At 43.0% G+C, this 16,975-nt stretch overlaps 1 protein-coding gene across 2 annotated transcripts in view; it reads left to right on the top strand.

The window, feature by feature from the left end:
- ATP2A3 (ATPase sarcoplasmic/endoplasmic reticulum Ca2+ transporting 3) overlaps positions 1-16,975 on the top strand; it is a 269,997-nt gene that overhangs the window by 91,140 nt on the left and 161,882 nt on the right. For both annotated transcript variants that reach the window (XM_056556395.1, XM_056556396.1), the window contains exon 3: positions 423-505. In XM_056556395.1, coding sequence (XP_056412370.1) covers positions 423-505 — 83 coding nt within the window. The remainder of the gene's footprint in view (positions 1-422; positions 506-16,975) is intronic.

Here is a 16,975-nt window from a genome sequence, read left to right as displayed (position 1 = left end):
GTCGACCTCCGCACGAGGCGGCGGCCGACACGCCCCCTCAATACAACTCTATGGCAGAGCCGAAGCGCTGCCTTCGGCAATCTCTGGCTCTGCCATAGAGATGTATTGAGGGGGCGTGTCGGCTGCCGCCTCGTACGGGGGTCGACACCCCCTATCTCGGCGGAGAGCCGGGGCCCCGTACAGAGAGATCGCAGGGGGCCCCAGCGGTCGGACCCCCCGCGATCTCAAACTTATCCCCTATCCTTAGGATAGGGGATAAGTTTTTCACCACTGGACTACCCCTTTAACATGTAAAAGTATTATGTGAATAAGTTATAGAGGATGTTTCTGTTTAGAATGTATTTTATGTTTTTCTCCTTATTATGAAGAATATGGAATTGCTTCTGTAGCCTTAAAGTGATCAGTAATGTCTTGATTTTCAGGAAAATCACTTTGGGAACTAGTGGTAGAACAGTTTGAAGATCTTTTAGTTCGCATCCTTCTTCTAGCTGCCCTTGTGTCTTTTGTAAGTTAAAATTTAACAAATTCAATTCTCTGTTCCTTTGTTTCCATTTTTTTGTTGTTGTGTTGGCTAAACTACTAGCCAGAGGGTATTGAAAGACAAACTAAATGAGGTTAAAAGAGGTTTTCTAAGCAAAGAATATATTATTATTATATTATGTTGGTGGGGGTTGACTCATGGTGCCCTCACTAGTCAGCTTTTTATATCAGTTAGTAGCCTATGCCAATTATACAGTTAGCAGTGGCTTTACAATGTTGTAGGCTTGGCCCATTTAAGTGAACAAGACAAGGCTACAACTTCCTTAAAGGGGTACCGCACTGGCCAGTGTTTCGGCTGCGGTCTGAACATTTAGTTCCGAACGATAAGCGTGCGCTGCTGCGTTCGGCCACGCCCCCTCGAAACGTCAGGCCACACCCTGCAAGTCTATGGGAGGGGCAGTGATGACTGCCACGCCCCCTCCCATAGACTTGCATTGAGGGGGCATGACCTGGCATCACAAAGGGGCGTGGCCGAACCCCTCAGCGCACGCACAGTGTTCAGAACTAAATGTTCTGAATGCAGCCGGAACACTGGCCAGTGGAGTACCCCTTTTTAAAGTTAAACAATTACTAAATGTATAGCATGCAGGTGTACAGAGTTGTGTTAACATTGAAGAGGACACTGTAGTCTTTTCAAAGAGCTGATCAGTGGGGGTGCTGAAAGTCAGCCCCCACTGATCTGATATTGGTTGTCTGAGGTTGGCAATCCTTATTCTTCTCTTAGAAAACCCCTTTATTGTTGATGCTAATGTTGTTGATGATTTGACAATTTATACTGCCAAAATGGTCACAAGAAAGGACATAAATGTCTGATGGTTTCAGTATTGACATTAAAGGGGTACTCCGGGGAACTAAACCCATAGCCCATCATTTCCCTCTCATCAACCTATTTAATTGTCTAAATATCATTTCTTACCTATATAGAGAAATTTCCTCTTTGGTTGTAACTAAGGGCTTGTTCACATTAACGTCTGTCCCCGTTAATTCATGCCCATTCTCAAATCCTCTCAAACAGCTTGCAAGCGGTTGTAAATAAATCCCATTGAGGTCAATGGGATTTTTTTTTACAGTACTTTGCAAGCTGTTAACACCCGTTTGGTTCCTAATCTGTTATTTTTGACGGCAAAAAGACGTTGCATGCAGTATTTTTTGTACTGTCAAAAATAACAGAATAGAAACGAATATTATAAATTTAACATAGAAGTCTGTGGCAAACGGACTTTAAAGGGGTACTCCACTGCTGGATTGTTTTTTTGCATCTACTGTATTTTTTTTTTTTTCCAGGTCTGCTTTTTGTTTTTCTTGCTTACCTTTGTGTGTTGCAGGAAGCAGTGTAGTTCTCTGTACCCCTCCTGTGGTAGTGACCACATTTTCACTTACACAGCGAGCGCCATGTTGTGTTCGTGAGCTCCGTTTGTAGGTTGTTCCTCTGTATTGCGTCATTCTCATCATTCCGTTGTTCGGAACACCTCTTTAATGTTTATTCATGTTTTGCATTTGTCTCCTCCTTTTTGGGCAGCGGCTATCTCCTGGAGACGTCCTAATAGGCTGTCTCCCATGCTATCAATGTTCGCCGTGAACGCATGCTCAGATCCTTTTCGCATGCTATTGGTTGTGTACATAGTTAGGTTGGCTAGTGACTGACATAGCTGTCAAAGATGTATATGCATAGAGGTATGGGGGATGTGTACTAGCAAGGACATGTAGAAAGTGTCAGACGCTGGACGATACAGGAGCCAGCCCTCAGCACTGCGATACTACAACTACTCCCATCATGGGACAGAATCTGTCTCATGATGGGAGTAGTTGTTGTACCGCAGTGCTTAGGGACTGCTCTTGCACATTCCCCGGCTGCGGGACTCTATTGGGACTGTTTAGGACTACTACTCTCATCATGCACAGACTCCGTCCATGATGGGAGTTGTAGTCCTGGGACTGAAGGACAGATCGCAGCAGGTCATTCTCCAGAGACTCGCTACAATCCGCATTTATTAACTTAAAAAGCCGGCGGTACATGAGGCTGCACTGCGCTGCTGCCGACTCCTGTTTACAGCTGTCATAATTCATAATCCCCGACGCCGGGAGACGGGAGCTCTGATTGGTGAATAGCTATTCACCAATCAGAGCTCCCGTGTTCCTGCGGGGATTATGAATTATGACAGCTGTATACAGGAGCTGGCGGTATATGCGGCTCCACTGCACTGCTCCTGGCTCTTGTGTATAAATACAGCTTTCTTAATTCATAATCCCCGCCGGAACACGGGAGCCCTGATTGGTGAATAGATATTCACCAATCAGAGCTCCCGGTTGCAGGGATTATGAATGAAGACAGCTGTATTCCGGAGTCGGCAGCAGTGCTCTGGAGCCACATATACCGCCTGCTTTTTAAGATAAGTGCAGATCGCAGCGGGTCTTTGGAGAATCACCTGCTCCGATCTGTCCTTCAGTCCCAGGACTACAACTCCCATCATAGATGGAGTCTGTCCATGATGGGAGTCGTAGTCCTAACAGTCCCAACAGAGTCCAGCAGGTGGGGGATGTGCAGGAGCCGTCCCTCAGCACTAAACAGAAAGACGCAGCAGACCGCTGACGAAAAGGAAGGATGCCGAGGCAAAAACATCTGATTGGCCAGCACTGTGCAAACATCAGAACTAGCACGCTACGATGACTCACAGCGCAAGCAAAGAGGAAAGCCCCGTCTGGCCAAAAAAAGGCATAAACAGGCTTTAAGATGATCCTAACAGGCGGGGATAAGATAATTAGGAAGGCAGGGCAAGAGGTGTAGTATAAACAACAAAGGGGAGGAATAACGAGGGAAAGGGGCGTCCAAAAACTCCAAAGACAGGGCGCAAGACATGCTGGGGAATGTAGTTTGTTCAAGCCCGATAAGGAGGAAGTGCATGAAACAAGTAGAATGCAAAACAAAAATCCACGAGGAAACGAAAGCCCAAGGGACACTGAACAGCGCACGACGGAGCCGAAGGTACGCAAACCAACAGATTATACAAAAAGAACAGTCCCCAATGGAGTACCCCTTTAATGTCATCCATTTGCACCCGTTTTTACTGTTGTTTTTTTTTTATTTTTTTTTTTACTGTTTTTGAACCAATATTACTTCTGAACATGCTCAGAAGAGGTGAAAGCAGCGGAGTTGTGCAGTACTGCGGGACTACTGCTCCCATCATTGAACAGACTAGTTTCCAAGATATGAGCAGTAGTTCCCCTGGCTTTGGGAGTCTGAGTGCGGCTGGGGAGGCTTGTACTACTACCTCCATCATGAAACAGAGTGTTCCATGTTGGGTGTAGTAGTACTGGGGCTGGGGGATTGATCGCACTGGGTCTCACTTCTGAGACCAGATGTGATCATAAGCTATTAACCAGGGGAGCAGGCGACATGCTCTCCAGCGATGTATATCGTGTCTTTTACTTTCATTTTCAAATACCCCGGTAGGAGCCCTAAATGGCCGTCACCGAGCGGCCATTCAGGGCTCCCGTCAGGGTTTTTAAACTTGTACTGTGCATAGTCACAATTAATTTCCCCCCGACCCATCTGCATCTTCTAGCACAATCAGATCGCACATTGGGGACATGTCACTCCATTCCTTGCTGCTCATCCTAGTACCCGACGGGGATGAGCAGCAGGGAATGGAGTGACATGTCCCCTCTGATAGTTGGGTACCGGCGGCGGGGAATGTAGCGCAATCACAGTCCACAGCAGATAAATGTCACTCCATTCCCCCTGCTTATTCCCATCGGGTACGAGGATGAGCAGCGGGAATGGAGTGACATGTCCCCGCTGTGCACTCTGATTGCGCTAGAAGATGCGGAGGGGTTGGGAGGGGATGAATTGTGATTATGCACCGTACAACTTAAAAAATCCCTCCGGGAACCTTTAATGAGCATGCCGCCCGCTCCCCTTGTTATGGTTAATAGCTTATTATTGCATCGGGTCTCAGAAGTGAGACCCGGTGTGATCAATCCCTCAACCCCTGTACTACTACCCCCAACATGAAACGGCCTCTGTTCCACAGCCTCCTGCAAACTCCAGCAACTGGGGAACTACTACTCCCTTCATGGAAACGAGTCTGTTCCATCATGGGAGTAGTAGTAGTCCTGGCTGCGGGAGTCTGTAGGTGGCTGACTTTTCATACTAACGGATGAAAAACTGATGCAACTAAATGCCATCCCTTTGCATAAGTGTGCATCCGTTAGTAGTATGGTCCGTTTAGGAGGCTTTCACGGGAGAAATCAGGACGGGGGGACAACTAGCCATACATGCACGAAGTGAGGGAATCACATCATTCAGCCATCCACTCTGTCTCTGTCCAAATCCCCCTCTAAAAGTAGTCCCCCACCCTCCTTAGAGACACAGACATATGGTTTCTGCCCTGCACTGATGAATCATGATTCCTTTAGTGCTGAGAACTGGGTGGTGTGTGCAGCCTTAGCCAATCAGACACTGAACATCTCTCTGCTGCTCAGAGCTAGAGGGTGGGGGCTGCTCTCAGAGAGTGAGCTGGCTGGCAGAGCTGCAGTGAACGCAGGAAGATGTAGGCAAGGGGGCGGGGGGGCAGGATGGCAAAGTATATCAAGCAGCTAGAGAAGACAATAGAGGCCACATGAACCATGCATATCAGGCAGGATGGTTTAGAGAGCTCATATCCAGGTAGTGTGGTGGCTTTGGAGCCCTTTTTTAATAAATATATATACTTCCCTTGAGTACGCCTTTTAAGCTACTAACTACTCATGTACTTTAGTGTTGGTCTCAGTTACTTTTGCCAAGTATACAATGTAGGTTACTTGAATGAATCATAGATACGCATAAAGATATTTTCTAGCTCTTTGTGATGCTACAGGCTCTCAAAAGACACAAAGTAGGTAGCATAGTAATAATTAATAAAAAAATGTCTTAAACTTCACTTTAAAATATAGTTACCGTTGGGTACGTTTTTGAGAACTAAGTGTGGGAGTGAGATTTTTTTTCCCTGCTGTTAACGGCATGTGAGTCAGAGCTATGCAGATTGATGTAGAATCCTAAAGGATGAGCAAGGTTATGGTACCAAGAATACAGAAATGTGCAGTTTGCTATTGATGTTACTTAGATATCCAAGGCTATTCATTTTTCTTTCTGTATTTTCCCTCTTCAAAGACATTAGTCAGGTGGAAAAGTGAAGATTGTCATTAACATTAAATACAAAGCTCCACGCCAATAGTGTTAGTCATAGCACAGTCAGATTAAATCTGATTCCTCTGTCCTCCTATCTAAGTAGATAAAAGAAGGTGGCATTCTTACTCATATTGGTCAGACTATTATGCTATGAGATTTGCTGGGTTGAGCTGACTCGAGCTTAATAGTGTCTTTTGTGCAAACTTGGTGATGTCACTGTTGACTTATCCAAGAAGGTTCCTTGATTTTTTTTAGCAAAATCTTCCTGATGTAGCATTATTAGGCCTAAAAGGAGTTCGACAGAGTTTAAAAATGTATTGTATATCCGCAGATCAGGGGATTAGTGTCTGATCCTGGGATTGGGGGTCCGACCTCTGGGACCCCCACCCCCTGTGATCTCAAGAAAGGGACCCTAAATCTCCCTGCTGCATTTAGTGTGGGGTCGGCATTCATTGTAAGGGAGCACTGGAGATGCCTCAATACATCACTCAAGTATCTGGAGCTCCTGTAGGCAATGCAAGGAGCACATGCCGCTATACCTCTTCATACCTCTTCAAGATGTGGGCCCCATTTAAGTTTTAAAACACTGGAGTACCCCTTTAAAAGTACTTTAAGAATATGGGAAATTAAAACGTTTTTTTTTTTTTTTTTTTAAAGAAACGATGGGGGAGATTTATCAAAACCTGCCTAGAGTAAAAGTTGCTGAGTTGCCCATAGCAACCAATCAGATCGCTTCTTTCATTTTTCACAGGCCTCTTTAAAAATGAAAGAAGTTATCTGATTGGTTGCTATAGGCCACTCAGTAACTTTTCCTCAGGACAGGTTTTGATAAATCTCCCCCTATGTAACTGTTTATTTTACAGTAAACCTGTTAACACACATGGGACTCGGGTTAGCCACGCTTGTGCATAGTGACATATCTGCTGAATGCAGCTGATCATGAAATACACTATTTTTTTCGCCAGACTTAGGGCAAAAAATCTAACATGACTGACATGACATTTTTGGCACACATTTGCATGTCATTTAAAAACAAGGGTTGACCAAAATGATCAGCCAAATGTATAGGCAGCTTTAGAATGGTTTAAGAGGTATTCCAGGCCAAAACTTTTTTTTATAGATCAACTGGCTCCGGAAAGTTAAACAGATTTGTAAATTACTTCTATTAAAAAATCTTAATCCTTCCAATAGTTATTAGCTTCTGAAGTTGAGTTGCTGAGCAGGGGATATTTTCTCATCATTGAGCAGTTAGACAGAAAACTTCAGAAGCTAATAACTATTGGAAGGATTAAGATTTTTGAATAGAAGTAGTATACAAATCTTAAAACGACAACAAAAAACGTGGTTTCAAATGGCAGGGGGTGCTCAACCCTAAATGCAGTTGTGCATTTATACTGGGGGAGCAGATCCTGCCCTTGTAGTCCGTTGCTAAGGGCGATCCCCAGCATAAAAATGCATGCAATGGAGGATGCCTGCAGTGGACTACAAGTGCCACAATAGAATCCTGCACCAGATAAACGGTGTGGATGTGTAACAATTAGAACAATACAATACAGGAATTTAGGTGCACTACTGTGGTAGATGTATACAATGACATTGGCTATCCCTCAACACTGATGTTAAAATTGAGACATTCGCCAGTATATCCTTTATATGAAGGACATACCAGAGCCCGCACACCAACGCCAAGGTTTCTCAAATGGCACGGGACCTAACGCTAACCTACCTGTGCGTGAAAAGCAAAAAACAGGGGCCAGTGGGCAATTACAGCAGCACTAGGTCGACATGCAGCCTACTCCCAGTTCCCTCCAGCGTGACTGGGCACACATACAATGGGAGGAGGGAGAGAGGCTACAAGCCCCACCCAAGTTGGCTGATATAAGTGCATGGCCTCACAGGTGCAACCTTAATGCTGCCTGGAAAATGTTCAAGGCGCATTACATATGGAGTTTACACACCTCCGTCCTTCATATAAGGATACACTGGCTAATGTCTCAATTTTAACATCAGTGTTGAGGGATTGTATACATCTACCACAGTAGTGCACCTAAATTCCTGTATTGTATTAATATACAAATCTGTTTAACTTTCCGGAGCCAGTTGATATATAAAAAAAAGTTTTTGCCTGGAATACCCCTTTAAGCAATGGAGTGCCCCCACTACAAGAGGCAATTATGGCAGATGTCAGCATTCAAAAGAGGCCCAGACGCCAACCTAATGACTAATAAAACTAAGGGTTATATTTATTTATAACATAAAATTGATCTGAGAAAGGTTGAACTTAAAACATGTCAAGATGTAACTATTCAATGTACGATGCCCAGCTCCTGTTCCCAATAAGTTATGATGTTTTACATGGTGCGGTAATGCATATGAAGTGAATGGGGTACCAGGGAGATCTGGTTCAGTCCTTTTAGTGAGAGGGTTCTCTTCTTTTGTGTGTTTGCTTTGTCAAAACATAAAAAACATTCACTGAATGTGAATACTGTAATTCTCCACCTTAATACACAGACTTGATGGATGGAAGCAGTGCACACATATTACATCTTTATGCTGAAAGATGGAATATACTTCTCTTATAAACTGAAATCCACCACAGTTTGTGTGTGTGTTAAAGTCTTACTTTTTATTCAACATCCATTAAATCTTCCAAAAGGCTCCATAAGTCCAAGCAGCATAGAAACTGCACCTGGCTGAAGTGTTTGAGACCAGCAGAGTCTTTAGTTATAGTGGAGCATTTTGCCACATTGTTTCTGATTCACTTTCCCTGTAGAGCTAAACAAACGCACGGATTCATAGTAAATGTATGAAACGATTAATTTCTCTTAGGTAAACAAAAAACGAAGTGGGATTGCGGTCAGCTGAGTGCTTCTGCTTGTACAGTTAAGCTATGTTCACACGTTGGAATTTCCACACTGATTTCAGCATGGAAATCCGCATGGAAATTCTTCATGTGTTTACAGCCTTATGAACTTCAATGGGATTCCACAGTTATATAGTGTTTGTAAGACAATGGATGATTTGGCTAATGACATGTATTTTTAAGAATTGCTCATATTGCCTTTTCGTAATATTATCAGTCAGTAGACCCAGAAAGTAGTAAAACTCAAATGACTAATCTGAGGAAAACATATAAAGCAAACTCAATAAATGGCACATATCTAATGTATAGTCATTTACAGATACAAGTACTCTATGTAGCCCATGGTATGTGTAAATGGACCTGTTCTGATATACAGTATATAGTGACAAGAGCCTAGTTTTTTTTCATACCTTCCTAAATCTTGCCAACAGGTGTTTGCTGAGTAAAATGTGAGAAAAGGAGACTGCTATATTTAAAGAACTGAAATTGTCAGTTCTCACTCATGTGACTAAAATGCCTCATCGCATAAATAATAGTTAACACTTCAGGCATGATCTTGATAGTTTTGATAGCACGGTAAAAATACAAGTTGCATGCACATGGTCCCCGGTCCCTACCCTGATCTATGTAACTTTGAAGATGGGTGATTGTTACAATTCATAAATCACAGATAATGAGGTAAAATTCCATGCAAATGCGCTGTAAAATTAGACTCCGTTTTAAACATAACTAGCAGAGTACCTGGCATTGCCTGGTCTTCCTACCTAAACCTTGTGAGAGAGGAAAAGCAAAATTGATGCTTTCCTCCTCTTATCCTGACCTCACATCCCTTTCCCCACACTAACCACTCCTTGCACCTGCCTGCCGGACAGTCTGCAGGAGGTTTAAAAGTCCTGAGCAATCTCTGCAGCCCCAGACTAACTGGCATAGAACTTCAGAATTTTTTTTTTAACTCTTAATTTAACTCTTCCATATTAAGATATTTATGGTCAAGGCCTTCAAATGTGAGTGGAATGTATACCTACCTAAGCTGTGACAGAAAGTATGACTGAAACGTAGATCTACCTCACCTGTACCTGCATCTAAGGGTGCGAGTAACATAACTACCTCACCTAATCTGCAGCTAGGCGTGTGCCTGGGCTGATGTCTGGTGGGGTACACCTTAAGAGGGCATACCCTGGATGAGATTGAAGGAAAAGTTCTGAAATAAGGGAAGGAGAAGGAACAGCACAATGTCTGACGTGCCCCTGAACCTATGAGTGCCGGTATTTATAGCAACCAGGCCCCTTCCATAAATGCATACATACCTCACTTATCTGTGGCTAGAGATGTGCCCGAGCCACCGTCGGGGGGTACACCTAAGAGGGCAAAAACTAGCATACATAGGGAAGTAGTATAGTATTGAACTTAACATAAGACAAAGGCCCATGCAAATATCCCTCCGTGAAGGCCACCGATATCCCTCAGTGAAGTACCAGTGGGACTGAGGTCACCCCTGCCAATACCCTTAACTCGTCAAGACACCACTACTACTCCCTAAACACAACGTGCTCATTCATTGTATTAACAGATCCCCCCCCACGTACCACTATACAATGTGGACAACCACTGTTAAAACAAACAATGTGCGCTGCCTCAATGTTAAAGGGGGCAAAACCCAACAAGCCGTAAGAAAAGATATGGACTATAAACATAAAAAGAAACCAACAGCCATACAAACAGGACATGACAGAAGTACGCTGTACCTGAAAACAAAAATAGCTTGTGAACGAGTGGGAGTGCCCATAGCAGTGATCTTTTCAGCTCTGCCCAAAAGACTTTCTTCCCGAAAGAGAATTATCTTTGCCAAAACTGGACACTCAACCACTGCTTAATGCCAACTGTTCTCCTACGTGATGAGATTCTGTAGAAATAAACAATCATCTTTATAAACACACACCTTCCTTACAGTTAGGGGTTTTTTTACAATGCAAACGTGTAGGAATATCCAGAATGAACAAGAAACTTGTTACCAGCTGCAAACCAATACTGGGGCATGATGCCCGCCTCCTGACTCGACTTTGCTCCGGATGCCACAGTGCTGCAGGGAGAGGCGGGATAGGGAACAACCACTTGACCGAGGATCAGGACAGGGAAGCAAATGTTCAACACACGTGACCCATACCCTTAAATATTAAAATTCTGTTCACCCAAAAGCACTGCTTCCTCGACAGACAGAATGCAAAAGCCTCTATACCACCGGCTAGCTCCCTTGTCCTGCTGCTGTTGCTTGTGCAATCCACTAGATAGCTTTATGGGTAGCACAAGAGGAGACCGTGCTGACCGTGCACCTTCTGCCTGAACTACCCTGCAGTGGCCCACAATTTCATCCTCCCCAATCTCCTGAGTCCTGCCCCTGCTGCGGGCGGAGCTGACATTACCTGGCATCTGTTAACCACTTGGCTCCTGCATCCCGCCGACGCTACAGGCCAGCAGAACATTACCACCCTGCTCCCTGGTGGGATGTTAAAACTGCCAGAATCCCCTCACTGCAGGACGCAGCCGCACCTATAGTGAGGGGATTCTGGCCCATACAGCCGGAACCGCTCCTCCTCCAACATCCTCCCGACAATGCCAAACTGCTCCGTCACACAAAGCGAATCTCCCGCCAAAACAGACGTCACACGTCAAAGTGCCCCTGAACCCATGCTTGCCAGTATTTATAGCAACCAAGCCCCTCCCATAAAAACAGGCTAAAAATATTTGTGTATAAAATATTATATCTTGATAAATAGCCACAGAGCGTTACCATTTAGTCACTTTAAACACCTTTTTATTGCTCTATGGAATAACAAGAAAAGTTAAACTTAAACAAAATGTGTAGCTGAGCAAATGCTCCACATCTTGACTATTTCACGATATAAAAAGTAGAATAAATCTAAATACTGTTCGCTGTGAAGGCTCTGCAGTGTGTAGGTACTGGTGAGTCTCTATCTGGGTATGATATGTCTTCCATTTTTTGCATAGCGTGTTCATGCAAATCTTTGTAGACATAAAAGTACTGTACAGTAGGAATAAAAAGATGTTCTACGGTTATGAGTCATAACATTACACAGGAGCTATACTGTGCAACTGACATGAACACATCCAGTAATTTGACTTGTGAGAAGTGGAGCAACCTGATAAGATCTGGTGACTTCAATACTCAGCGCCACATGTCTGCTTCAACATTTACCATCTGCTTAGCCTAGACATTTTCTTGTGTGCACTTATAGGTGTAGATATTGAATCCACCCCGAAGATCAATATGGGAGTAGGAAAAGGAGCGCTTTCCTTTTTGGCAGGTGCAATAAGCAATTCTTAGAGGATATTTGAAGTTTCTGTGGTGAATTTAAAACCACATTGTGAGATGTACTATACAGAAAAAAGAACTGCTTCATATACAGCATTGTTTTATTATAGAAAAATAAAGGTTTTTAGGGTGCTGTCAATGTTTAATTCTTCACTGTCCAAGCATACTAACAAGCATAAGCCATCCAAGATCTTGGAATTCATGTTATGAGACATTTTAATGTGTAATCATTTTGTGGGCAGTATAGAGTTAACCAATGCTTTCCATGATAAGGAACAATGCATTTATATTATATTAAAATTTGTAACACAGTAGAATAAACTTCCTGATTATGTTGCTTGCATATTTATAGGGTAACAATGTTCATAAAACATTGAAAGACAGTCCTGGGCATAATTGTCTAAGGACTAGGTGCTGACTGAACTGTTATTTACAGCTGGTATATTTATATTTCATGTACTCACCCCCCCCTTCTCCTGTGTTTTTATTTTTTTGCACCCCTCTCCAGAGTGTGTACATTATCTGCTAGTCTGTCTATAGGAACAGTACTGTAAACCAATATGATGATGCCTGCCCCTCTATGTGTACACTCTTATTGGGACAACAGAGTGCACAGTCATTTATGAGATTAGCAGCTCATACTCCTGTGGTTAATAAAAACTTTAGTTTAGCTTTAGTTTCCTTTTAGTTAATTTAGCAATGCATGCTTTACTCTAATATCCTTCCCCTACATGTCACACCTATATATTCTGCATTTTACAGCTACATTTTTTAGATGGTTTTTATAGTGATGACTATACGAAAAGAAATTCAAAGTGATGATAAATAAACAAGCCTCATACAGAGTGCTAGAAACATTGAAAGGAGATATCCAGTGCTGAAAAACGTATCCCATATCCTAAGGATAGGGGATAAGTTTCAGAATGCGGGGGGTCTGACCACTGGGGACCCGGCAGCCCACGGGTCGGACCCCTGCGATCTGAAACGTATCCCCTATACTTAGGATAGGGGATCATTTTTTTTCAGCAATGGACAACCCCTTTAAGATCAATCCAGTACATAAAAGTTGGCATTAGTAATATATAATATAGATTGCAGTGTCTAAGAGTGCCAAAATGCCCTTTCCGGATGGCTCAGGGTGCTGATTGCAAAACCATTACAGCAAAATTGAGAGGATGGGTAGTGGTCCCTTTTCAGACTCGGCAAAGAACACACACCACAGGCATTGCGTTTATCCAAAGTTTTTATCCGTTCCTTTTCAAATCCAAAATACACATACTTTTTCAATATGGATGAATAATCACCCACAAGTAGTGAGAGTCCATGAATTAGGCGTCTCTGGAAATCATGTGCCTCAGCTGAGGGCTTCTGTTACTGGTAATCCTAGTTAAAGGGGTATTCCAGGCCAAAACATTTTTTTTTTTATATATCAACTGGCTCCGGAAAGTTAAACAGATTTGTAAATTACTTCTATTAAAAAATCTTAATCCTTCCAATAGTTATTAGCTTCTGAAGTTGAGTTGTTGTTTTCTGTCTAACTGCTCTCTGATGACTCACGTCCCGGGAACTGTTTAACTTTCTGGAGCCAGTTGATATATAGAAAAAAAGGTTTTGCCTGGAATACCCCTTTAATTCTCCGGGCTGGGAGTTGGAGCACTCTCTGAGCGTCAGCTGTTTGGTGACGTTTCAGGAGTGTTACTTCCCTTTCTCAGGAGAGGTTTGAGAAAGGAAGGTAACACTCCTGAAACGTCACCAAATGGCCGATGCTCAGAGAGTCTGAGCACTTTGACTCCCAGCCTTGAGGATTAACCAGGATTATGGCCTGGAACAGGAGCCCTCAGCTCGGGCACATAATTTCCAGAGACTCCTAATCCATGGACTCTAGCTACTTGTCACTGGGTGATTATTCATGTGATATCCGTATTGAAAAAGTATGTGTATTTTGCATTTGAAACAGGAACGGATAAAAACTTTGGATAAACTCAATCCTGAATATGGTCCTGTTCTAGGGTGTGGAGAATCTAGATTAAACAAACTGGGTGGCTTCCGTGTGTTCAATTTCCAGTGATCTGAAAGCTTGTTGGATAGTGAAAGTGTAGTGGTCCCTTTATCATGCTCCATTCCATTCGATCAGTGCTCTATCTGTGCAGGCAGCCTGTATGAGTGGAGTGCCGATAACACTAAATAATGATGTGCTATGGCATCGCATTGGTTAGTAAAAACGCAGTCAATAGAGATTGAAGTCTGCACCACTCCACCGTATATTTAGTGTGGACTGGCTCCTCTTAGGATAGCGGCAACAGATGGGTGTCACACAGCAGGCCATCCGGTGCCGGCGTCTGTAGTCAGGTGTGTGAACAATACCTTGTCATGGAAGAATGACATGGCACCCAGGACACTTCTTGCAAAACTTGCTGCTTTATTGCTTGGAGCAGGGTATACAACCGAGGATGCACTAGAACAACAACACTCTTGTTTCACGTCACTATGACACTTTTTCAAAGTATGATGGGAAGGAGGGCAGTACAACCCCTTTACCCTTAGTGCACAAATAAAAGGTGAACCGTTTACTGACACATCAAAGAAACACAAAGTGACACATTATAAATACAGAATACAAAATACAGAGAGCTATTGATCCTAAAATCATACAATATCTGAGAAATGCTGACAGGTCATTCCTGTCGTTCAGACCTAATCTGCCAGTGGCTCCCTTCCGCATAATCCATCTGGCTTCAGCCTGCAACAATCTTGTATGCCTGTCCAAACAGCTGTCTGAGTTTTCAATTCGCTGCAAACCTAGGAGCTGAACTCCAGTTATGTCCCCACCATGTTTTTCTTTCATGTGCAGAATGAAACTAGGGGATCCTTTCCCCGTACGTATGGAGTAAAGGTGCTCCCATACCCTATGAAAAAGAGGGCGTATGGTTTTTCCAATATAAAATAACATGCAGGGAAAAATTATCGCATATACAATAAAATCTGATCTATATGTTATGAAATAATTAATCATATGACTAACAGGACCTAACTGTATCCAACGGGATGTCTCAAGATGTTTTACAAAAGGAACAGTGCTTACAATGGAAATTATTAGCTTTAACCAATTCCTGTTGCAACCAGTTCACACTGGGTGTAGAGATGCAATTTTTTACCAATTCATTGCGTAGGTTTCTTGTCCTCACAAATCAACGACCTCTCATTTCATTTCGAAGATCAAGCAAATCTTTGTCTGCTTGCAACAAATGACAATTTTTGTTGATCACCTGTTTCACTAGGTCCGCGGCTGGGTTAAATTGAAACGAAAATAATTGCTCGTTGTAATTGTTTTTTCTTATTACGTTTCTGGGCACCAAAAATTATTTGAACCGCTCTCCCGGTTTGTAGACTGTTTCCTGAGACCCTTATTAGAGTCTGTTCCTTCGTATCTAGCAGACACAAAAGCCCTATTACAAAGTATAGATGACATAGACTGGCAGGGGGGGTGCAGCTTGGCCACAGTAGATGTGTTAGGATTATACACCCGTATACACCATGATGACCACGAGGTGATCGATTTTGTTTCGACATAAGATTTTAATGCATTCATTGTCCAAAACCATTTTCACCTCTTTCTCGCATAGGGATAGCGGGCGATTCTCCAATGCCAGAGTACTCAAAACGAAGTATTTGTCGTTCAGATTACATTTAGAAAAGAAGGTAGTAATATCCCCTCTATCCGCCTCCAAAGCACTAGCAGTATTAACATTCCCACCTGTAGCAATCGTTTCATCCATACTCAAGCCTTCCATTGTTCAGGTGGGTGTTCCAGACATACAGAAGTAGTAGTCCAAACAAATCGATCACCTCGTGGTCTAGGGATATACAAGGAGGTTTCTCAATATCGGGAAGACAAGTCCTTCATTGCGAAATGGCAACAAGCACGTTTAAAACATGTAATGAACTTGACAAGGCTTGTCCTGGATAGATCTAATCTGGATTATGTTATGGTCCAAACTGACTTGGGAAAAGCCAGAACGGAGTTGAGATCTCGCTTGACGGAATTGCAGTGGACAAACTTTCTACCTAAATTGGATGTAAAGTTGATCCCTATCCAAAATGAAACGAAGGATCGAAAAAGGGACAAATTTATAAGGGACAAACTTGAATATGATCTGGATAAGATTTTCCTGGAATAACCAGCAGGAACAACAATCTACTAAAACTAGGAATCAACAACGCAAATTCTGACGTCCTAGGCAAAAACCTGACCACTGGACAACGGACTCTGGATTGGACTCTAGCAACACAGAGGACTTGAGAAGCATACCACCCAAGCAAGGGGTGCGAGATGGTGCAAACTTCACCGCTGCACCTGGCGCTTTAGGCGACAGACTCTCCGGGGCGGACGACGCAAAAGATCATTCCCTAATAGGGACCGGGGTGATAGGAAACAGGTCTCCTCGGGGCAGTAGGAGATGCTTTATCTTATGACTCCGGGACAGCGGAACAGGTCAGTCCACCCTTGGGTGACAATGTGGTTAATATCTCTAGTGTTGCCAGATTCGTGTTTATCACTGTTGACGAATGGTTTAAATTATTGCAACATTTAGTAAGTTTGATGAAGTGAATTTTGAAATTGATTTGTTCTTAAATATTTTGTGTAAATTGAGCTTACGCAGATATTTTGCCAAGACACCTTACAAGGAGGATTCAGTTTATTCAGGTGAGGCACCTGGAAAAATAGGCCCTTTTAGGGTTTATAGCTAATCCATTCTATTCCAAAATTGATTGTGACGTCGTTTAGTGAATGAGGATGATGTGAAAGAAGTTGCAAATGAGACACACATTCTTGGGAGGTGTAAAAAAAAAAAAAAAAATCTAAGTTCTTTCCCCCTTTGTCACTGGGCTCGAGTCCTGACCATTTCTATAACAGTGGCATCTCAGACATAAAGTGCTTTATTTATCCCATGGCCAGGGATAATTTGTCAGCTGATGAAAGAGAGGCACTGAAATGGTTGAAGAATAATAGTCTGATAATAATAAAGCCCACTGACAAAGGGGGAAATATTGTAGTTATGGGCAAGGATACCTA

Source organism: Hyla sarda, chromosome 2 (genome assembly GCF_029499605.1).
Source record: "Hyla sarda isolate aHylSar1 chromosome 2, aHylSar1.hap1, whole genome shotgun sequence".
Lineage (NCBI taxonomy): Eukaryota > Metazoa > Chordata > Amphibia > Anura > Hylidae > Hyla > Hyla sarda.
Note: the sequence above shows the minus strand (reverse complement) of the source record. Positions and strands in the feature narration are given on the sequence as shown.